We start from the raw sequence: 24,703 nt of genomic DNA on the forward strand, positions 1-24,703 counted from the left end.
GGTGCGCGCCGCCGGGACGGGGGGGGGGGGCGAGGGGCGGGGCTTCCCTTGGCGGCGGCGCGCGGCTGCGGGCTGCTCGGGGGACGGGGCGCGCGGGCTCGGCTCGGCGGCTCTCCGTACAGCTCGGCGGTGGCGGCGGTGGCGGTGGCGGCGGCGGCCCGGCCCCGGCTTCCAGCAGCAGCGTCTTTCCGTCCTGCGCCGCTCGGCGGAGCCGCTCCGACCTCCTTCCCTTCCTCCCTCGTTCACCTCTCTAGAACCGGTCTCGATGGAAGCGGAGCCGGGGGCCCCGGGCAGCCCCCGCCGGCCGCCGCTCCTCGGCTTTCTCCTGCTGCTGAGCGGTGAGTACCGAGGGAGCGGAGCGCCCTGGGGAGGAGAGCGCGGGGCGCGCTGCTCGGAGCTGGGCCGGCGCCCGGGGGGAGAGCGCAGGCAGCCCACCTGGGCAGCGGCCTCTCGGTGCCCTCGCCGGCACGGCTCCGCCTTACCTGCCCGGAGAGACCTGGCCCCGGGCGCCCCTCCTCCTGCCCCCGCGGCGGGCTGCCGGGCTCCGGGGGCCCGAGTGGGGAGAGCCGCAGAGCCCTACCCGCTTGGGGCCGGCTGCTGACGGGGCGGGGTCGTGCCCGGCTCCGGGCGGAGCCCTTTCTTTGGGGAGGTGGGATGCGCCCAGGGGGCGTTAGGGGCTTCCACGTAACCATCTATCCATCTATCCATCCATCCCTCCGCCCGAGCGCGGATGGACCTTTGTTAAGCCGACCGGCTCCCTCTTCCTTCCTTCTGTTAAGCAGCGATCCGGGCTCCTGGGGAGCGTACACCGAGGGGACGGATTGGGGGCTTCCCCCTCCCCCAGCTGCCCATCCAGGGCAGTGAGCCCTCCACTCGTCGGCCGGAGGAGCTGCACTGGCCGGGTGGGCACGGGCTGCATACAGGCTGCCGTTGGCACCAGGGAGTTACCGTGGCCCCTGCCAAAATCGGGCATGGGTGGCTCGGGAAGAGGTGGATAATGAGGTCGCAGGCGGCTGCCCTTTGGGGATTTGACCCCTTCCCCGGTTTTCATTCTGCCTTGAATAGTGGGGAGCAAAGCCTGAAAAAAAAGTTTATGCCTGCTTGCCCCTTTCTTTCTCTTTATCTAGCCTTGGATTAAAATGCACGAGCTGAAAAGTTTTATCTCTTCTCTTCTTGGAGGGCCCAGGCACTTTCATTTGAGGGGTGTGTGTGTATGTGTGATCTTTTGGTGTCTTACATTTTTGCTGTCCTGAATTTACCCCTCCCCCCTTTCTCCCCCAAGCTTGTGGCCATCCTAGTTACTGGCTCACTCACACCTAAGAGGAGCTGGTTCAGAAGAAGCAGAGGATTCTGCAGCAGCATTGAGATAGTTGGCTTTCTTGACCCATAATAACAGCTGCTACTGGAGACCTTGTTCTCCCTGGGAGATGAAGTTTCGGGCCAGATTCTTGGCTTTCTGCTTGGCCTGCACGTTTGACCCAGTCATAATTTGTGACACCTGTTTAGTGAATTCGATTGGGGGGGGGGACCTGAGTTTAGAGGTGGTGAATTTCTGTTATCTTTTCAGTTATCCTTACCTTTTGTGCCCCAGATCACAGGGCTTGGTGGAATAGGATTTTAGGCTTAAAGCTGGAAGAGACCTTAGAGACCATCCAGTCGACCTCCTTTATTTTACAGATGAACTAACCTAGACCTATAGAGAATAAGTGACTTGTCTAAGGTTACAACGTTTAGTAAGGTGAACAGCCAGGATTGTAGCCCCTTGTTTTGTGACTCCATGTCTGGTGTCCTTTTCACTTTGGCCAGGTAGGAAGCAAAGGAGAAACAAGTGTTTGCACATAAAGGTTAAGGGAGTCCAGGGATACTTCTAGAGCTGTCTCAGACCCCTTGAAGAAAAGAATGTGATTGGCAGATTAGTTATTACATATGGCTGGGTTCACATCTGTTCCAAGAGGAAGTTTGGTGGTGGTTTCTGTGATCGAGGCATCCTAACCATATGGGGAAAAGCTGTCCTTTAGGTTGTCTGACTTTTAGTTATTTAGATTTGTTGTGATGGCTCCTCACCATCTTGTTTGGGGCTCCTAAGGATTGTTCCAGGAGTTCTAGGGGTCGGTATTCTTGTGGAATTGGGGCCTCAGTGCCCATGTACAGCAAATGCTAAATTCCTTCAGTGAGGAGAAGACCAACTCCTCAGATGTTAATCCTGTGACGTTAGTGTGTGGTGGTGATGGGGGGGGGGAATGGGGGGGAAACCAAGAGGGAGCTCGAGGAATGGGACATGAGGTCTGGAATCTCCTGGTGTGTGTGTGTGTGTGTGTGTGTGAGTGTGAGAAGGGGAAGCTGCCTTGTGCTCAACAAAGGAACATTTTAATGAGAGCCTTAAATCAACTCCACCAAATGGGCCTTGGTGTGGAACCTGTCCATGTGCTGTAAACAATCATAGCCCATGGCCGTGGCCATGGCGCCTGCTGTCCTTAAGTGAAATCCAGGGCTCAACACACCCCCGGACAGCATGACTTCAGGGGGCAGTGATTTTATTTTTAATAGATCACAGTAGAATTTTCCATCTCATTGTTTAACTATGTAATTAACAAGACTTTGCATGGAGAGACCCCAGAGTCTTAATAAGGCCAGAAGGAGAGGGGCCCAGGCAGCTGGGCTTGTTGTGGATTAGGATGTTTTGAAGTTTGAGTAATTATGAAGTAAATGGCCCAGTAACTTTCCAAACCTTGAGATCCCCGTTGTGATAAGTATGGGAGAAGAGAAGAGGGCTTTCTCTTTTGGAAACTAGAGTTCCTGAACTGGTCAATTTGGCTTCTCCTTAGTTGTTCCTACATTTACTTCGCAGGGCCTTACTCCTTTGGGGATGTTGGGGGCCCACATGGAATGGCACTTCATTCTGGGCCTTATTGGTCATTTTTTATGACCATATTCAGGCAGCTCTAGGAAACTCTGTTATCAGTGAATGGATGATTTTCTGAGAAGTTGCGGGTGGGGTGGGATAGACTCTCATTCTATACCAGATGGACAGATAAGTCTTGCTTTTTATACTACTTTTTATCATGTTACTTCTCTATTCTAAAATCTTCAATGGCTCCCAGCTATCATTAGGATTTCTCTTTTGGTATTTAAGTCCTCTGAAGTCTGTTCCAAATCTACTTTCCCATACATCCCCGTTAAACATTCCTCACTATTCCCTTTATATAAGCCAAACTTCACTTAGCTTTCCAAATGTGAACATGCCTTCAAACATAGCTTTTCATTGTAAAACAATGGCATTGGGCTAGATCAGGGGTGTCTTAAACTTTTTCCACTTGCAAGAAATTTTTGCATGACCCTGGGTTTCTAGGTATCTAAAATAGGTATACATAACCTTTTACTGTCGCCAAATTTTTCACCGTCCCCACATTGAATTATTAGACCCCCCATATGGGGTCAAAACCCATAGTTTAAGAAGCTTTGGGCTTGATAATTTATAGGTTCCATTTGGTTCTAACATGCTATATATGATTCCATAAATGTCTTCCCTCCCCTTCTCTGTCTACAGAAATCCTCCAGTTTCAAATCTTAGCACCTTAGATGATTAACCCAGCAAAAAAAGATCTCCCAGTCCACTGAATTCCTACAGGGCACACCTGTACCACTTATATAGCTTTTATCATTTCCTACCTAATATTATGGTTATTTGTGGACACGTTCCCTCCCTTATTAGAATGGCAGCTTCTGGAGGGGAGGGGCTGTCTTACAGTTGGTCTCTGTAGATCCCATGGTGTTAGGCATATGATTGTTGGTTGTAAATATTTGTTAAATGAATGGATATTTGGGTATTTTGCATTTGTATAGAGTGCCTACTTTGTGCCTTTAACTCATTTGATCTTCACAACAGCCCTGGAAGGTAGGTGCTATTTTTATCCCCATTTTCCAGTTGAAGAATTTGAGGCAGACAGATTAATAAGTGTCCAAATCAGGATTTGAATTCAGGTCTTCCTGACTCCAGGCCCAGCCCTCTATCCACCATACCACCTCAGTGTAGGCAAAGGGTTCAATAGACAGAGATAAGTGTGTCCATCACCCTTTCTTCCTCTTTGATTCTCAGGCCACCAGTTCCCTTTTCCTATAGGTACTTGGGTCATTGGTACCTCTCTCAAATCTGAGGATTCAGGCTACTCTGCTCACTCTGCCATATCAAAGAAACAAACCTGCTTTTCCATTTAGGCTCCTCTTTCATAGTGCTGGTGTGTATTCTGAGACCCACTGAGACTTCTGGGCATGAGGCTTTTGCTGCTTTGAAGAAATGGAAAGAGCACTAGACTTGGGAGTCACTTTACTTAAGCTGGGGTCCTGGTTTTGTCCCTCAGAAGCTAGATGACCTTGGGAAAGTCACCTCCCCTTTCTGAGCTTCCCTATTTGTGAAATGCTGGAGTTGGGCTAGATATCTATAGGATCATCAGTTTAGAGCTGGAAGGAAATTTAAAGGTCATCTTCCAGCCTTCTCATTTTACAAAGTACTGAAAACTGGGATCCAGAGAGGGTAAGAAAGTCACGCAGGAAAGTAGCAGAGCTGGGATGGTCATTTAGGGGCGGCTGTGGCTCCCAGTTCAGAGCTCTTTCCATTGTATGAGGCTATGAGTCTGTTCTTCTACAGGATAGACTGAACTATCCTCCCTCTTATGGGCCTGCTGTCCCCCAGAGAAACACAGATGGACCAGGCCACACCACACCAAACCCTGAATGCTATACTAATACAATACTAATACTGCACTAGGGGCAGCTAGGTGGCGCAGTGGATAGAGCACCGGCCTTGGAGTCAGGAGTACCTGAGTTCAAATCTGGCCTCAGACACTTAACACTTACTAGCTGTGTGACCCTGAGCAAGTCACTTAACCCCAATTGCCTCACTAAAAAACAAAAAAACAAAAACAAAAACAAAAAAATACTGCACTAGACTGTAGGCTAGGCTTATGCTAGATGAATACTATATTATGCTTATACTATACTAGACTATGTTTTGTTGTTCAGTTGTATCTGACTCTTCCTGACCCTGTGGATCATACTGTCCTTGAGGTTTTCTTGGTAGAGATAATGGAGTGGTTTGCCATTTCCTTTTCCAATGGATTAAGGCAAATTGAGGTTAAGTGACTTCTCCAGGGTCATATAGCTAGTGAGTATCTGAAGCTGCATTTGAACTTAGATCTCCCTGACTCCAGGCCCTTTGATCTATCATTAAGCCACCTACCTAGTTGCCACTATACTAAGCTTACATTAAACTAATATTTTATTATACTCATTCTATATATAACTATACCATATTAATACTGTACTATGTGCTTTTATTTTTTTTCTGGGGCAATGAGGATTAAGTGACTTGCCCCAGGGTCACACAGCTAGTACGTGTCAAGTGTCTGAGGCTGGATTTTAACTCAGGCCCTCCTGAATCCAGGGCCGGTGCTTTATTCACTATGCCATCCAGCTGCCCCTTGTACTATGTGCTTTTTTTTTTTTTTAGTGAGGCAATTGGGGTTAAGTGACTTGCCCAGGGTCACACAGCTAGTAAGTGTTAAGTGTCTGAGGCCGGATTTGAACTCAGGTACTCCTGACTCCAGGGCCGGTGCTCTATCCAACTATGTGCTTTTTATTAGACTAATGCGATACCATGTTTATAAAGACTAATACTGTGTTATGTTTTACTAATTTATATCTACTGTATTATACTAATACTACACTTAGAGATATTTATACTATATTAATACTATATATATACTATATAGTGTGTGTATATACATACAAACATACACACACTTATACTATATTACTTTTAATTTTTTAATTTTAGGGCCAGATCTGTTATTCCTTCTGTTTAGGAAACTTGTAGAGAAAACTCCTATACCAATGCTGATGGCATCTACTCTGCCATATACAGTATCTGGAAACAGCCTGGGGTACTGAGGAGTTAAGTATCCTGCCAAAGGCCACACCACCAGTATATGTTAAAAGGCTAGACTTGAATTCAGGTCCTTTAGATCCCAAGATTTCGATCCACTTTGCCACAGTATCTCATCTTCTTTTCATAGATGCATAGATTGTCAGAATTGGAAGGGAATCTAGAGAACATTTGCTCCAGTGCCTTCATTTTACAGTGGAAAACACTGAGATCTGAAATGGTACTCTTGACTTACTGAATGTTCAGAGGGATGGTTAGTAGCCAAGTGGGGACTAGAACCGTGTCTCCTGACTCCCAGCTTGGGACTCTTGCCACTTGGCACCATGCTGTCTTCCTACTGAAACTCAAAAGTATTGGTATTTACCATTATCGCATTTATAACTTAGGGATCTAATTTGATGTATGTTATTTTAAGACTTGACCTAAGGAAGGGAGTTTCCAGGTTGCCATAGTTGTGTGCTCCAGTACATATGCATCCCCTATTTGTGTACTATGGACCACTAGGTGGTACAGCCCTAGAGTCAGGAAGACTCATCCTCCTGAGTTCAAATCCAGCTTCAGACTCTTACTAGCTGTGTGACCCTGGGCAAATCACTTAACCCAGTTTGCTTCAGTTTCCTCATCTGTAAAAATGAGCTGGGGCAGCTAGGTGGTGCAGTGGATAAAGCACCAGCCCTGGATTCAGGAAGACCTGAGTTCAAATTTGGCCTCAGACACTTGACACTTACTAGCTTTGTGACCCGGGGCAAGTCACTTAACCCTCATTGTTCTGAAGGGGAAAAAAAAAATGAGCTGGAGAGGGAAATGGAAAACCACTCCAGTATCTTTGCCAAGAAAACCCCAAATGGGGTCATGAAGAGTTGGGCTTGATTGAGAAACAACTAAACAACAGAAATTTGTGTACTGCTTCCACTTTGTTTGGTGTTGGTGTCATTGCCTCAGTTACATTTTTGTATCAGCTCTTTTTCTTTAGCCCTGATCAGCTTGCTCCTAAAGGCTAGCAGCCAGATTGAGATTGATTGATCGATTTCCTTGCAGGAACTCAGTTTTCCCATCCCTGAAAATGAAGAGGTTGAATGGAATATTTTTTTAAGTCTCTCCTGTCTAAATCTTATGACCTATCACCATCAGTGCGGGATGCTGTGTGATCCTGGGCAAGTGGTTTACCTCTGTGGGCCTCAGCGTTCCTATCTGTAAAAGAAGGGCTTTGACTTCATGGCTCCCCAAAGTCTAAATCATCTCTTGTCTCATCTTTTGGATTTGATGGGATAAGGGGGAATTACTGTCCTTGATTTATTCTTTTTTTGTGAGGCAATTGGGGTTAAGTGACTTGCCCAGGGTCACACAGCTAGTAAGTGTCAACTGTCTGAGGTCAGATTTGAACTCAGGTCCTCCTGAATCCAGGGCCGGTGCTCTGTCCACTGTGCCACCTAGCTGCCCCTGTCCTTGACTTATAATGTATAAGTCAAGACTAACTTGACAAGGCAACTCTGTGGAAGAAAGGGTTATTCCCAGGGTTGAGTGTCCTTGGCTTACCTTGCCTGCCTGCCCTTCTGGCCTTTTTCCTCTAATCTCAGAAACATGTTTTTTTTTTTCTGCTGGGTCCCCTTGGTGCTCTATTTCTGAATTAAGAGAACCAGGCAGCTCTGGTTAGAGTCTTGGGTCCAGTATTGCTGTGGTTAACTACTTAAGTCTTATCCGTTACCTGCTGGGCTTGATCTTTTTCCCCTGTATTCTTTTTAGTACTGTTGCCCTTCCCCTCGTGACTCCCACCAGCTAGCTTCCATTTATCCAGGTTTGGTGAAAGTGCCCTCCGTATAGCTGGGCCAGATTCCTATCTCAGGGCTGCTGAGTTCACTGTATTGCAATATGCATTCATGCCAACTCCAGCCCTATGGCACTGTGGTGGAGCCGGCTCAGCACAGCTAATCAGTGGTTTGAGGAATCCTTGTGTAGCATGTCACTTTTTCCGCCCTCTTTTCTTCTCCATATTTAAGACATTTCTCGGTCATGCTGTCAAGAGGCAGTGTATGTAGCCAGGAGGCAACTTGGCTCCAAGGGCTAATGAACTTGGACCTGGCATCTCTTCCTGGAGTCAGAGTCATTGAATTGCCAAGCACTGTTTCCCCCTCTGGATTAATTCTTTGGCTGACTTAGGAAGCCTCAATGGCACTTGGGTATGTCTCTGATGTATTTATTGGGTAGTATTGTACATTCGAATTTTCTGTATCCATTACTTATTTTCCTCCTAGACTCAAAACCCCTCACAGAGCTGGTGTCTGAGCTTTGCATCTTCCCTAGTGCCTGGATCAGTGTTCTGCACCCAGTAGGCATTTACGACTGAAGAAAATCAATGAAACTTGATTTTTTAAAGTAACTGGGCAGAGTCCAGGTTCCTATCTCGTAGAAACATCATAATAATAAATGACTGGTGTTTTAAGTTTTCCAAGTGCTTTATAGCCATTATTATCTCATTGGAGTCTCACAACAACTGTGAGATGGGCACTGCAGCTGTGATTATAATAATTTACAGAGGAAGAAACTGAGGCTTATAGACTAAGTGATTTGCCCAGGGTCACATAGCAAGTGTCAGAAGTGATTTTAATCCAGGTCTTCCCCACTTTAGGTCCACTGTCACACATTGCTGTTGTTGTTTGGAGGCAACTTGCCCCCCAGTCACACAGCTGGAAAGTGTTTGATTTGAATTTGAAAGTGTCAGATTTGAATTCAGGTACTTCTAACTCCAGGCCCAAGGCTCTAGCCATGGCAACACCTAGCTGCGCCCCCCCCCATGTCTTCGAATGATGAGATCTAATCTATGAATTTATCAAGTTTGTTGAAAGCTGGGTGAGTGATGAAGATTGTAAATCTTGCTTGATCTCTCTGGACCTCAATTTCTTCATCTGAAAAAATGAAGGAGGTTGTTCTCAATGACCTCTGAGGTCTTTTTCAACTCTAAATAGTAATTTGGTTTCATTACGTGATTGCCTTTTCTCTTGCCCAGCCCCTAGTCTGGGCTTGCCATTGTGTTGGGGAAGGAGGCCAACATTTTATCCCAGTAGTCATACTTTAGTGCATGGATCAGTTAGAGGCTGAAGCTTAAAGATCTTCCAGTCCAGTGCCCAGATTTTACATGTAAGGAAACTGAGGCCTGGAGACAGATGGATGACTTGTCTTAAGGTCTCACAAAGATGTAGAAGGCTCCAAATCCAGTAACTTTCCAGGAAACTACTCTGCCTCGCCTGGAAATTTGGGCCTCTGGGTGTTGCATGGGAGAGAGGTCATAATTATAGATTGAGAGGCAGTTGGAACTTCAGAGATGATCTGATCTAAATTTTTCCTTTTCCAGATGGAGTTTAGAGCCAGAGAACCTTGACCTGCCCAAGGTCACCAAAAGTAGGATGCATCAAAGCAAGGATTTGAATCCAAGTCTTCTGTCTCCTTCTCTGGGGACCTTTCCAATGATAATGTAATGGAAGAGAGCCTTGGCTTAGAAGTCAAGAGATTGGGCTTCTGGTCCTGCTTTTGTCATTAGTTCCGTGGGACTTTTGCAAACCTCACTCTCTGGGCCTCCTGTAAAATGAGAATACTCCCGAGGTGTAAGACAGGATTTCTGCTAAGAGCATTCACTGGATCTGGTGTCCAAGAATCTGGGTTCAAAATCTGAGTTTGCTCCTTTCCATCTGTATAATCCCTCTCTGGATCTCAGTTTCTTGTGAAGTGAAGAGGTGGCACTATTCCCAAGGCCCTTTCTGGCTCTGCCATTTTAGGATTCTAATTAATTATTGAACACCTGCTGTTTGCCCAGCCTTATGCTAAGTGTTGTGTTGGGGGAGGGGAGGGCAGGGCTCAGAGAGGACAGGATGGGTCAGGTTCAGAAATATCTAGCTCCTTAATATTTCTTTAATGGGGAAGCAAGACAGACACAGACACAAACTGGGAAGGGACTCCTGCCATTTAGTCTAATACTTCATCTTATGGAGATCAATCAACCAACGATTAAAAAAAAAATTCCTATGTATCAGGCACTGTGCTAAGTGTTGCCGATACAAGTACAAAGAATAAAACTCTCTCATATTCACACCACATATTACAAAGAATGAAATGGGTCCTACTCACATTCTAACTGGAGAGACAGCTTTTATTGCTGTTCAGTCATTTCAGATGTGCCCAACCCCATTTGGGGTTTTCTTGGCAATGATACTGGAGTGCTTTGCCATTTCCCTCTCCAGCTCATTTTAACAGATGAGGAAACTGAGGCAAACAGGGTTAAGTGACTTGCCCAGGGTCACACAGCCAGTAAGTGTCTGAAACTGGATCTGAACTCAGGTCTTCCTGACTCCAGGCCCCTCACTGTATCACTTGGCCACCTAACTGCCTTGGAGAGACAACCCATAAATATAAAAATATATACAGCATAAATATAAAATTTATTCACAAACACACATACACAAAGTAGTTAAGTACAAGGTAGTTTTGGATATAGGTCATTAGCACTTGTGGAGATCAGAAAAGGCTTCATGAGAAGATGTTCTAAGCTGCATTTTAAAGGAAGAAGAAACAAAGGTGGAGGTAAGGAGGGAGTGACACAGCTGCTGCAAAAGCATGGAGATGGAAGATGGAGTGTTGGAGATGGAATGTCTTGAGTGAGGCACAGAGAGAAAGCCTTTTTGCTTGGATTTTAGGGTGCAAGAGGGAGAATAAAGTCTAATGAGACCGGGGTCAGATTTTGTAGGATAGTTTTAAAAGCTAAATAGAGGAGCTTATGGTTTATCTTAGAGGACAGATGGATGGATAAGACAGACAGACACACACATATATATCTATCACCTATCTTTCTGATAGAGATAAGGAACAACACAAATACAGTAAAGTGCTAAACTAATATAGTTATGTGCCAAAATGTGTCATAAAGATAACTGTGATAGGGAAGTGGAGATTAGGAAGGGGAAGAGATCTGGGGTGATTTCTGAGATTTTGTGAATGGAGTGTGACTTGGAACTGCCAATAAATATACCCAGTGGTGTGTGAGCCACGTCTTAGATGTTAACAGGCTTAATTTCATGGTGCGCCTCATCCCCTCGGTGTGATAACATGGTGATGCCTGGGAAGTGCCTCCTTCCCTAGCTGAGCAAGGACACAGAAAATACAGATCTTGTCATTTGGGGATCTCAGGACACCGGTGTACCACCATGGGCACTGTTCGGAGGCTTTAATCATGGAAAGCTTTTCCTTCTCAGCCTCATTCTTTTATCTCCACTGGAGAAGACCCAACAAAGACCCCTTTGGCTTAAGGCCGCTTCTTAAATAATTTGCCTCATTCTAATGCACGGATTTTGCAAAGTCTCTTTGTAAATGGGCCTTGGTATTTCAGCAGCAACTCATAAATTTGGGCCTTTTCCAAACACAGCCACTCTGCATTTCCTGGTTGGAGCTTCCCCTCCCTCACCCTGGATGCTGATTCTCTGGAAGGGCAGCACTGGTTCAGTGCTGATTTACTGAGTCACCCACTGCTCTTGGCTCCATACCCTTCCCACTCCCTCACACCCCTAGCCTCCCCCAAGATAAAAAGCAAAGGGAGATTCAGGTAAGGTGCAATTAATTAATTGTCTGCTCTGGAGAGTGAGGAGACTTCCATCATGGTTGTAAATAGCCCAGCACTGAGCCGGGAGCCCTCTCTCCGCTAGAAAGGAACACAAGTGCTTTTCTGCCTTTGTTGGTGGCAAGCTCTCTCCTGGTACAGTGATTAGGGATGAGGGACACAGATTGGTCTACCTAAGTCTAGAGGCAAAGGCTTGCTATTTACAAGGGTGCGGCTCCCATATACTGACTCTGCAGCTCCTGGGCTGGGGTAAGGTGGACATTTATTTCAGCAGTGTTGGGATAACCTACCAGTGCTCCCTTCCCCTACCAAGAGGAGAGCAGAAAAGACCAGTCATGGGAGGTTTAGGGGGATGAGGCATCCAGTTTGCATTTGTTTCATAGTCGCATGTCTTCTTCAGTAAGTGGAGTTACTTTATGTAGTAATAGTAAAATGTGAGCCTGGGTGTATTCCCCCCTTCAGTTCCTCAGAGGCTGTGCCAAGTCGTGCTGTTTTTTGAAGTTTCCTACATGCTTTCAGGATGGGGACTGATTCTGTATGTGTGTGTGTACATGTACATATACAATACATATATGTGGGTGTGCATCTATATTTTGTCCTTATATCTCCATGTAAATACTCACTGTCACACTTAGATCATTTGCTCTGCTTTCCTAGGGCTCTGGAGTAGGAATACTGACCCAGGAAAGGGTTTCCCAACACCATTTTTTCCTCATCTCACTGTAACCAGCGCAGTGTTTTATGATTGTGGTGGATAGTCGTGTTTATTACATCACACTTGACTGAGTTTAAAGAGGAAGCATCCCAGACTTTGCATCATGTTTCCCTAAGAAACTTCAGGCAAGCTTGTCTGTGTTATCTTTCCATAGAGATCTCCCAAAATTAGCTGAAACTAGTGGATTGATTTGGACCTACAGAGGGAAAAAGTTAAGAAGAGAAACCTGGGTGTATTCTCCCCTTCGGTTCCTCCGAAGGAGAGGCTGTGCCAAGTCGTGCTGTTTTTTGAAGTTTCCTACATGCTTTATAGCACTGAGCACATTTTGGCTACACAACTACTAGTTGTGCAGTGGAAAACACTGGAGCTTGGGACACCCAGGTTCTGTAACTAATTCATTGTGTGATTGGGAGAAGCCGCTTCCCCCCTCAGGGCATCTGTTACCTTCTCTCTAATGTTCGACTTTGATGTTCTGTGACCAGTGATGACCAAAGCCTTGTATTTCCTAAGTCCCTTGGGTTTTCCTCACTTCCATTGTTTTTTGTGAGGGCTATTTCTTTCTTTCTTTTTTTTTTTTTTGGCAGGGCAATTGGGGTTAAGTGACTTGCTTAGGGTCATATAGCTAGTAAGTGTTAAGTGTCTGAGGCCGGATTTGAACTCAGGTCCTCCTGAATTCAGGTCCTCCTAACTCAGGGCCGGTGCTCTATCCACTGTACCATCTAGCTGCCCCAAAGCTATTTCTTTTTATTTTTTATTTCTTTTTATTTTTTTTTAGTGAGGCAATTGGGGTTAAGTGACTTGCCCAGGGTCACACAGCTGGTAAGTGTTAAGTGTCTGAGGTCGGATTTGAACTCAGGTACTCCTGACTCCAGGGCCGGTGCTCTATCCACTGCTCCACTTAGCTGCCCCTCCCAAAGCAATTTCTTATTCCTTAATGGTAAGGCACAGAAGCCTTGGGACTTGACTAAAATGGTGATGTGGGTGTGGCATAGCTTTCCAGAGTGCAGTATGGAATAAGATAAGGGATGTTGTGGAGGAAAGACCAGGGAATGGATCCTTTTAGGCCCACAGAATGTCAAGATGGGCAGGAAACAGGGGCAGCTAGGTGGCGCAGTGGATAGAGCACTGGCCCTGGAGTCAGGAGTACCTGAGTTCAAATCCGGCCTCAGACACTTAACACTGACTAGCTGTGTGACCCTGGGCAAGTCACTTAACCCCAATTGCCTCACTAAAAAAAAAAAAAAAAAAGATGGGCAAGAAACTGAGGCCCAGAGAGGAGAAATGAATTGTCAGTGAACACATAGTGTTGTTGTTCAGTTGTTTTGGTCACAGCTCTTCGTGACCGCATTTGGAGTTTTCTTGGCAAAGATGCTGAAATAGTTTGCCATTTCCTTCTCCAGCTCATTTGCCAGAGGAAACCGAGGCAAAAAGGGTGAAGCGACTTGTCCAGGGTCGCACAGCTAATGTCCGAAGCTGGATTTGAACTCAAGTCTTCCTGACTCTAGGCCCAGCAGTCTTTCCACTTTACCACCTCACTGCCCTATTAAAGAATTAAAGACTGGCACATGTTACCATAGGAAACTGGAATCTTGGTGTCCTCTGGGAGAGACAGACTGTGAAGAAATGGTCCATCTTTCCAGAGTGGTTTAGATGAACTTCTCCTGGGAGCTCCAGGGAAAAGGAAGGATCAGGTAAATTTACTGAAATCCTTTCTAACTGGAGGAGTTTGCATCTGGGAATTTAAGTTCTCCAAGAGTGGATAGTGTCCATCCATCATGGAAACAGAGCTCCTGTGAATGAATACCCAGTGAGTTCTTGAGAACTTAGCCTGGAGTCACAGGGTTCTGTAGAAGAAGATCCAAAGAGCAGAGCTCTTCTCTGAAAATGGAGCTTTTGGCCTTAGTATGATGCATGTGGAAGGTCATGGGTGACTACAGGTTCCTGCTTGCTGTGCTCTTCCACATTCCAAGCCGCTGAGGCATGCTGGGATTTGTAGGCAACATCTCCCACAGTAGAGAATGCCATGGGATTATGTCAGTTGTAATGGATCCTAGTATCATTGAGGAATAACTCATAGCTCATACTTCTGAAACCCTTTTAAGGTTTTCCAAAGTTTTTTCCTCTCAACAACCCTGTTAGGGAAGTAGGGCAATCTTTTTTTTTTTTTTTTTTGCAGGGCAATGAGGGTTAAGTGACTTGCCCAGGGTCACACAGCTAGTAAGTGTCAAGTGTCTGAGGCTGGATTTGAACTCAGGTCCTCCTGAATCCAGGACCGGTGCTTTATCCACTGTACCACCTAGTTACCCCCAGGGCAATCTTTTACAAGTGAGGAAACCAAGGGCCAAAGCCTGAACTTGAACAGAGTTCTTCTAATTCCTCAATCTAGCACTTTCTCCAATATATTAAACTGCTAAGTTGGGGTGTGTGTGTGTGGTATGTGGAGGAACCTTCTTGCTAAACTCATTACTTTTCCTTATGCTCTACTTGTCCCTCTTGTCAAACCTAGCTTAAAATTCATGGCCTTTAGACAGCCTTCCCTGAATAAACCACAACTTGCTCAGATTCTTTGTTTAATGACCTTTCTATGTGAATATAGTCTGTTTTTCATATATGTATATATGTAATATATATACTGTATATAAACACATAAGCCCACACCCTTATTTCTCTGTTGTTTTTATTCCAAGTATTCCCAAGCTTTTTTTTTTTTAAAGCTTGAGAATGTTCTTTCATACAACATATCCTCTATTTCTGTTGTATACACTTAAAGTGTGCCATGCGGGGGTTTTTATCATGTTGGACTAGTCTGGGAGTCAGGAGGTAGGTTCCAGTCTTAGCTTTGCTAGGTGATCTTAGACAAATCATTGAATTTCCATGCCTCGATTTTCTCATCAGTAAAACAAAATCTTCTAAAGCCTCCTTTCTGCTTTGAAATTTAGTCATTTCCGCCCCTGGGCCATTTCTAGGATCTTCAGGTTTTCCTTGCTTATTGGTTTATTGTAGTTTGGCCATGCTGTTGATGGCCTCTTCACAGTGATTTATACTGTCCAAACCAATTAAATTCAATAAACATTTACTAAGCATCTGTAATATGCAGTGCCCTGACTCTGATCTAGGATGCTAGCAGGGTGGTCCTTTTGTGACTCGGAGGCTGAACAGGGAAAGGATGATATTGGGTGCTACTTGGTTACCTTGGAATGGAGCATCTAGAGGTCAGGGTATCTACCTCTCAGGCACAAGAGATCACAGATTTGGGGTGGGGCAGGGGAAAGAGGTGGTGGTGTTCAGGGAGAGGTGATACTTTGTGGATTCTTCCACAGGGAATAAATAGTGACTGTCAGGTAGGCCCCATGGTGGACAGTCACTTGTGGAAGGAATCTTTGCCTCTTCAAGGACGAAGCCCTGTCTGGTACAGAAGTAAAACTCATTTGTCTAGGCCAGGGCCCCCCCTATTTTGTGGCCACCACCCCTTTGGCAGTCGGATGAAATCTCTGGAATAAATTTTTAAAAAGATCATAACAGACTAGCTGTGTGACCCTGGGCAAGTCACTTAACCCCAATTGCCTCATCCAAAAAAAAAAAAAGTCATAATTCAAGGGAATGCTGAATTTCAGTTGGAGGTTAGTGATAATAAAGTTAGAATTCTTCTCCCACCCAAGTTCATGGATTCCCAGAAATATATACACACACCCTATGGACCCCAGGTTAAGAACTCCAGGCTTAAAAGGTAGGTGTGTGTGTGTGTGTGTGGGGTGACACTTGTTAAGGCTTCATTGGAACCCTAGACAGGTGGTGTGGCCAGGATAATGAGTTCTTTGTGCCCCACTTTGGGATCCGAGGTTCTTTCAGCAGCTGCCAACAGTATCTAGCCACCTAGCCACCCAGCCACCGGTTAGCAGCCCCAGAATTGCAAAAGGAAGTAAGGCCTAGCCTTGAAGCCAGCTACAAAGAGCAAATCACTGGATCTGTTTGGTTAATTTAACAGATTAAACCAATTGTTAAACTGACCAATTTAAAAAATGCCAAACTTGCAGGCAGTTTTGCAAGCCTCTGATGTGAGCTCCTCCCCCACCCCAGGGGGCCGGGACTCGTTGGGAGAAGTGCTATGGGAAGGAGGAGGTGGGGTTGGGGAGAGGAGGGATGCTGGGACTCTGGAACAACCCTGGGGGCTTGGAAGAGGGCTTCCCCCCCCTTTCCTAAATTCCTCCTTAAAACAAAAGGCTCTTATTTCCTAAACAGCAGTACACACCTCTGGGAAGGAGTTTCTCCAGCTCACTCCCAGTTGACCTGAGACTTCATTTTCTTCTTCCTGTCCTGTCCCTCTTCCTCCTCGGGCTGCTTTGTTTTGTAGGTGTAAGTTTGGAATGGGGGTGGGTGGGATCGTCTCTGGGTACTGGGTACTCTGGCTTCAGCCCTGGAGGTCCGGGAGGGAAGGTTGATTCTGCCCTGCCTGCTTCTCCTCTGCTAATTGCCTCCTCACCTTTATTGACCAACATGGTTGGAGGATTTCTTTTTAGAATGGTTTTCCGAGGCACTGAGGAGGCTGCTAAGAGGATCTCGGCAGTATCTCTGGGGCAGCGCCCAGGACGAGTCTCTACTTGGGACTGCAGCATAGGACCTTGTTTGACAAGCTCCAGAAGCCTGTCTGGGAGGGAAGGGGGTTGGGGTTGGCCCAGGAAATGTGGGGGAGGGGAAGGTAGTGGGCTGAGCTTAGCCAAGCCAAGCCAAGCCAAGCAAGAGAGCAAATCTTGGGTTACTAATGTCTCCTTGTGAGCCTGCATTGCTTTCACCCTCTTTTCCCACTCCAGGCCCAGATCAAAACGGCCTCCTTGGGGAACAGGGAAATACCTCTCCTGATAGTCCAACCAGTGAGTAAACAGTGGAGGCCTCTGGCTGTGTTCCCCATGTCACAGTGGAGCTGGAATGCAGAACATTTCATTTTAGGGCTGGACTTGGGTTTCGACTTCTTTCGATATTTGCAAATTTGAAACAAACGCCCTCATTTAGCAGCAGGCAGGCTGAGCTATAAACAGAGGCTGTTTATGGGCGTTTATGGTAGTCACAGGTATTTGTGGAGAGACCCCATCAGGTCTGGGGAAGGGAGGGTTTATGGCTAGGTGGGCCGGAGAAAGGGAGAGATCCCAGCCAGGTCTCCGGTGGAAGGTTGTTGTGAGGTGGGTGACACCATAAACATAATTACAGTCTCCTGATCCCCAGGAAGGAGCCCCTTCTGGAGGACAAAGGGGATCAAGACGGCGATGGCCCCTGGGGGGCTGGGCCTTGGGGGCCTTCTTCCTCCATAGCAGGGGGCCTAAGGTATCCGGTTTCCCATGTGTCCTCCTATTCCCAAGACCAGTAATGACCATTAAATGATCTTTACAACCCTGGACTTAGAAACAATTGATGCTAGTCCTTGTCCTGGTCTTTAGGGGGTTAGGGCTAGGAGGAAGAAGATGGGGTGCCCCTTTCCTTTTTTTCCCCTTTGGTTTCTTTGAAGTTAAAGCTGAAGTAAGACCCTGTTATTGGGATCAGCCAAGTCTGCTGGCCCTCGGTGGGGCAGGTAAAAGTATCCTAGTGTGAAAGGACATTAGGCCATCCCATCGAACTCCCATCTACACACAAGGAAATAGAGGCACAGAGAGGTTAAGCAATTTGCCAAGACTCACAGTTTTGCCATAGTCTTTTCTCATCCCACTTCCCACCTGGGTAGTCGTGATAAACATTGTAGCCCTGATGTTAATTAATACCCACTTTTTTTTTTTACCATGGAGAATTAATACTTTAAATAAAAACTTTTCAGTGTAGCAATTATTCAACATTCAACAAATATCACTTGTTTCCTCAATGGTTATATTGCACTGAAATACAGGGGAATCTCTGACCTCCAAAGGGCCCTTCGGGACTCCCACTCTTTGCTATTCCTTGAATATCTTTCCTCAGCTCTTCACTATTTGAATTCCTCCTGCCCATCCCTGAAAGCCTAACTCAAATGTTCCGTCCTCCCTGAAGCCTTCCCTCATCCTCCCATTCCCCCAAATCACTTATTCATATAAAGAATGGACCTGTGGTTTTATTGGTATAGGGAACTTCCCAGTGAGGACCCTTCCTTCCTCTCCCAATGCAGATTAACACCTCCAGAAATTTTGTGTTTTGAGTGTTGCCTGGAGTACTGGGAGATTAAGCAACTGCCTGGGGTCACAGCTATCACGTGTCAGAAACCAAACTTGAACCCAGGTCTCCCTGTCTCCCGAGACCATCTGATTCTATCTACCTTTTCTTGTGTGTGTGTGTGTGTGTGTGTTGTATGATAAATACTGTTTATGTCATTCTCTACTAGACCTAAATTTTCTTACTCATCCAGCATCAAACACAATAGCTTCACATGGGGCCCAGTTTATGGTTGAAGTATTGATTCAGCTTCTATTTAATGTTCTTTCCCTAGTTTAGTTGTGGAGAGAAGACAGAGGTACCAGAATGTGAGGCTCTAGAAGTGTAGAGGTAGAGAAAGACCCAGGGGCTGGGGGCAAGAGGGTAGACTGGATTTAGCTGTGTATTGACCGAACTTGCCACGAGCAAGTTTCTCTTTTGCCTTCCCCACTGAGGCAGCATGTAGATCTTGTCCTGAGGTTAATTAAATGAACCATTCAGCGTCTCTCTCCATTGAGCATCTTGCCCTCCCCTCGGTCCAAGCGGCCCTTAGGTCTAGGAGCTTTGTATTTGGTTGAGTCTGGTGTGTTTGGCCTGACATGTTGGTATTTCAGGAGGAGATGTTTTTCACTGGGGATGGATTTCACCATCTTAATGATCCGCAGAATTTTTCCCCCTTAGACTAGAGCATGGATTCATCCCTTAAGCCTCCTGGATGTTCACCTCTACTTCCTGGGTACCTTTTCTCTCTCTGCCTTGCAGTTAGTTAGAGCTCAGGCTTTTCACCTGGAAGGAAGGGTGTGCCAGTTTGGGCTGGCCGTGGTGTGGAGGAGGTCTCTGACTCATTATCAGATCAAGCACTTAGCTTAGACTGCCGAGCCCTGGGGGTCTGGTAGCCGGGGCCTGATAGCTCGTGAAGTAGGAATGTGGAGGTCTTTCTCTCCTCCCTTTCCCCTGGGAATGTGGAGGAGATGAATAAAGTATTGTAGGTTAGGGCTTTTAACTGCTGGGAAGAAAGGTGTCAGAGATTTGCTCGGAGGTCTGTCTCCCTCTCCATTCTAGCCAGTTTCCTGCTACCCTTTGATATACTAGTAAAGGCATTTTTAGTGGGCTATTTTGAGGCAGAACCCTTAAGCCTTGATGTGAAATGCCTGCATCTGGGGGAAAGCCGATCCTCTCAACCCCAGGGGGGGGAGACTGTGGGGGGGGGTGGAGAAGGTAATGAAGCCCCAAGGACTCTACTCACTTCTACTCAGATGTGTAAATGCCTACTGTGTGCTGAGCAGTCTTGGGACCAGCCCTTGGGAACCCAATTGCATTCCTTGAGTTCTGTTGACTTCTTGGTTTGGCCCTAGTTCATTCCTTTGGTCTCCCCCCGCCACCCCAATCCTTTGATGCCTTGTTTACATCTATGGCCAGAAAATTTTGGACAGGATTTGTAAGGATTTAACTGGATCACTTTCCAGTTGCTACCCTCATAGGTGGAAACTGTGGCAGTTGAATTAATTGCTGGCTGGTAGGATCGTGTGAGCTGTTGATCAGGTTGACAAGCTAACAAACTCCCCTGAGCCCCAAGTTGGAAATGTGTTAGCTGAAGGTTGCTCTTATGTGCCTGGCAAATTGCTTTTTTCCCCACTCCAGCCCAAGGAGAATTTAAATAGGGAAAAACAAGGTGTGAATTTGGGTTTTTTAATGCTGTTTCTGTTTTTGTAGCTTTCTGCTAAGTTGGGTTTAGGTCTGTAGGAGTTAGGCTCTTCAGGTAGATCCTTATCCGCATCTGGTAGGGAAAAGGAGGAGGGGGGGTGGGGCTTTGGAGAGCTGGGTGATGTTTGCTGTTGAATACAGGATGTGTGGTGACTGGATGAGATCCCACAGCCCATTGAGATGCCTGTGACCAGCCCCTTTCATTAGATCAAAGCAATACCTTTTGTTTTTCCAGTGATAGTCTCCACCCTGGAGCCAGAGCTATAAAGATCTGGAACTCGGATGGTCTCCATCTGGGCTGCTGAGGAGGTGGTCCAGGGGGTTGGAAGATGTCATTCCCTGTGGATTTGAACTTCCTGCTAGTTGTCTGTCCCAGGCACTTACTGCTTTTGCCAGATTCTGTGTGGCTGAGCCTGACCAGGTCCCAGCAGGCTATGCCATGCTATGCTATGCCATGCCATGCTGCGCCTCAGATAGTGTGGCTCCTCCCGTGCCCTGCCTGGTTGGGGTGCTAAGCTGGGGAGACAAGCCATCCTATGTGGCTGCTTTTCACTCCGGGCTACATGTTTTGTTGCTGAATCATTTGCATTCATTTAAAGTAGTGGAGGGTGAGTGATATTTCAGGCTTCAGTACTTGGTTGCTAGAGGACTTCTTTTCCGTCTTTAGACCTCATTAAGAATTCCGAAGGCAGAGGTATTGGGGTCTGTAACTGCTCGCCCTGGGGCAGCCCATTCAAAGCTTGCTTAACTTCTGACTGCCTTGGGCAGAGGCCAGCTACTAAAATATGAAAACTGTTTGCCCAGCAGCCCCCAGAGTCTGGCCAGACTGCCCTGGCCAAAGAAAACACACATTTATAATCCATTATGGAGCCTCATCCAAAGTCTTTTTACTCTTCAAAAGTCTTTGTCTCTTCTCCAGCAGCCTCGAGTCGGTCAGCTAGCATTTTTTTAAGTGCCTGCTATATGCTAGGCACCATGCTAAGCAATGAGGATACAAAAAGAGGCAAAAGAAGTCCCTGCTCTCTAGGAGCTCCCAGTCTGATGGGGAGACAACCTGTAAACAACAATGTATAAACAAAATATAGACAGGATAAATTGGAGATAATCAGCAGAGAGAAGGCACTAGCATTAAGGGAGACTCTCCTCTGGAACCTCCTTGTGCAGGCACCTAATGGCCCAGCAGTTCCTTTGGGCTGTGGAGGGATCCCCTGTATTCCACTGGGTCCTTGGCATTCTGTACAAATATCATTTAGCAACTGAGCTCAGCTCAACCAGTTCCCACATTGGTTGTGTCCAGAAATGCGCATCTCGCGCATCTTGAGTCCATCCATCAGCTCTTTGTCAGGAGATGGGGATCGGGTTTCTTGGGTCCTCTGCATTCATTAAAGCTCTGTAGGCTTTAAAGTTTTTAGCTTTACAATCTTGTCACTATCTTGGTTCTGCTTATTTCTCTCTGAATCCGTTCATTTGAATCTTCCCAGGTTTCTCTAGAGAGGTTCCTTGACTTGTCCAGGGTCACACAAGTAGAGTAAATGGCAAAGCCTGGCTTTAGAGGCAGGTTCTGTGACTTAGGCCCTTCACTGCAGCACACTTGCCTGTGTCTGGCATCCTAGGAATATACTAACCTTACCAGAAACGGATGCTTCTTTTCAGTTTTATATTTGTAAAATTTGCTCTCATTGTCTAGCTAAGTGGCACAGAGGAATCAGAAAGACTTGAGTTCATCCAGCCTTGGACATTTACTAACTGTGTAACCCCGGGCAAGACACTTGACCCCTCTCAGCCTCAGTTTCCTCATCTGTAAAGTTGGGATGATAACAATAGCAATAACCAGAGGGTTGTCGTAAGAATCAATTGAGGTAACATATGTAAATCACTATGTAATCTCTAGTTATTATGTCCTAATATTATGAATATTAGCTACAACAAAATAGAGTTTCTTTGAAAAAGAAATGGGATTTCTTTTAAAAAGAGGAAGCTGGGGCAGCTAGGTGACGCAGTGGATAAAGCAACCGCCCTGGATTCAGGAGGACCTGAGTTCAAACTCGGACTCAGACACTTGACACTTACTAGATGTCTGACCCTGGGCAAGTCACTTAACCCTCATTGTCCCGAAAAGAAAAAAGGGGGGGGGTGGAGAGGAAGCTAGGTGATATAGTAGATAGAGTGCTGAAGCTGGATGCCAGAAGACCTTAGTTTACAGGATACCACTTGGCGTGTGGCGGAGCTGTTGCCATGGGAATAGGCCCAGAACCAGTATTCCATTCCTAGTTACTCTTTTGGAATAAGTTTTTATGAGTAAATCAATAGCAAGTGACACAAGTAAACCCACAGGGGCCAATGACAACCTCTTTAAATAGTGAGCAGAGCCCAGTCCTTCTGAGCTGCCTCTGTACCTCCTTCCTTAACAATAATAGTAACAGCTCCTATTTATGTAGTGCATAAAATGTTTTACCTTATTTCATCTGATCCTCAGGAAAACTCTGGGAAGTAGGTGCTAGCATTCTTTTACAGATAGAGATTTAGGCTTAGAGAGATGCAGAGGCACAGAGCGAGTAAAAGTCTTGAGGGTGAGAGTCAAACCTAGGTCTTCTTGTCCCCACACCTAGCACTTTATCCCCTATTCCAGCCCATCTCACTACTGAAGACTTACGGATGTTCCTCCTGAAGCTTACTGCTTTTGTCATCTTAGGCAAGTCACTTAACTTCCCAGGGACTCCATTTCCTCATCTTTAAAAGGAAGGGGTTGGATCTTTGGGGTTCCTTCCAGATCTAGAGCTAGGATTTGAATGAATTTTATCTAGTCATGCAATGTAGGCAGCTAGGTGGCACACTGCACAAGAGTGCCAGGCCTAAAGGCAGGAAGACTCATCTTCCTGAGTTCAAATCTGGCCTGTGTGATCCTGGGTAAGTCACTTACCCCTGTTTGCCTCAGTTTCCTCATCTATAAAACAAGCTGGAGAAGGAAATGGCAAACCAGTCCAGTATCCTTGCCAAGAAAACCCCAAATGCGGCCACAGAGAATTGGACACGACTGAAAAAAAACCAAACAGGTAGTGAGGATAGGAAGTGGGGTGTGAGAAAGTTACTGTTGGTAGAGTAGGGAACAATATTCCCAATATTATTCAATCTGAACCCAGGTTACACAGAAAGGACCAAGACAAGGATAGCACCGAATAAGATGTGAATGAGTTGCACTCAGTCTTCACCTGTGGAGGATGTGCATCCTCACCGAGACAGTCAGGCATCCTTCAAAGTACAGTATCTGCAAGTTACTGCATGAGGTGCTCAGAATGGGAAGATAAAATACTGATCTAGTACTTTATATTCTACTGGGAATGGGGATCTAAGGATCAGTCAGAGGATCTTGGGAAGAGAAGATTTACAGGGAGCATAATTGCTGTCTGCAGATATTTGATGGCTTGTCATGTAGAAGAGGGATTCATTAACTTGGTCTGGCTTGGCCCTGGAGGATGGAGCTAGCACCAGTGGGTGGATAGGAGTTAAGGTGCAACATGAGGAAAAGCTTCCTGAGAGTTAAACCGACCCCTAAATGAAATGGACTGTCTGGGGTGATGAGAAGCTTCTTGATCCTGGAGCTATTTGTGTAGAGGCTGGAAGGCCACTTGTCAGAATGGTAATTATGGCAGGAGTTTATTCTTTGGGTAGCAGTTTAGCTAGAAGACTTCCAAGTTTCTTTCTGGTCTTAAGCCCATGAGTTTATGATTCTTTGTAGTCTGTGAGCCATTCACCCCTTTTTGGGGTGTGTGTGCATGTGTATTAGCTCACAGATGACTTCTTGGTTTGTAGCTTTAATCATTATTTTCTGGGGGCAGTCCACTTCCACTGTGGCTGACATTCTTTTTAAAAATTAAATAACATTTAATTTAATTTAATTTTTGCAGGGCAATGAGAGTTAAGTGACTTGCCCAGGGTCACACAGCTAGTGTCAAATATCAAAGGCCATATTTGAACCCAGGTCCTCCTGAATCCAGGGCTGGTGCTTTATCCACTGCGCCACCTAACTGCTCTTTGTGGCTGATATTCTAACCCTTGCAAACTTCCCTCTCATAGCATAGTGAGTGCTTGCTACTCTTTGAGAGCATTGTGAGCTCTCCAGATTTTACTTTCAACCTTTCCCTATTTAGTGAATCACTGAGTAATGTACTTTCTAGGTAAGCTACCTTCTGTAATACCCATTTGATTGTTCTCTGCCTGCACTGATCTTCCCCTTTCAGATTACTCTGCATATAATTTATAGGGACCTGGTACCTAGTTTTTTGGGCAGCTAGCTGACTCAGTGGATAGAGTATCTTGCCTAGAGTCGGGAAGACCTGAGTGCAAATCCAGTCTCAGATACTTACTAGCTATGTGACTGTGGACAAATCACATAAACCCTGTTGGCCTCAGTTTCCTCACCTGTAATATGCATTGGAAAAGGAAATGGCTCTGGTATCTCTGCCAAGAAAACCCCAAATGGGTTCACAAAGGGTCCAACACAAATGAACAACAGCAAACCTAGTTATTTACGTGTTTTCTCCCCAATAGAAAATAAACTCCTCAGGGGCAGAGACTTTTTTTGTCTTTCTTTGTA

The 24,703-nt window shown here is 45.9% G+C and overlaps 1 protein-coding gene across 1 annotated transcript in view; it reads left to right on the plus strand.

The window, feature by feature from the left end:
* Positions 1-143: 143 nt before the first annotated feature.
* Positions 144-24,703, plus strand: part of PTK7 (protein tyrosine kinase 7 (inactive)) — an 86,771-nt gene continuing 62,211 nt past the window's right edge. The window contains exon 1 of the mRNA XM_043999377.1: positions 144-338. Coding sequence (XP_043855312.1) covers positions 266-338 — 73 coding nt within the window. The 5' untranslated portion in view covers positions 144-265. The remainder of the gene's footprint in view (positions 339-24,703) is intronic.

Source organism: Dromiciops gliroides, chromosome 4, assembly GCF_019393635.1.
Source record: "Dromiciops gliroides isolate mDroGli1 chromosome 4, mDroGli1.pri, whole genome shotgun sequence".
In the NCBI taxonomy this organism is placed as follows: domain Eukaryota; kingdom Metazoa; phylum Chordata; class Mammalia; order Microbiotheria; family Microbiotheriidae; genus Dromiciops; species Dromiciops gliroides.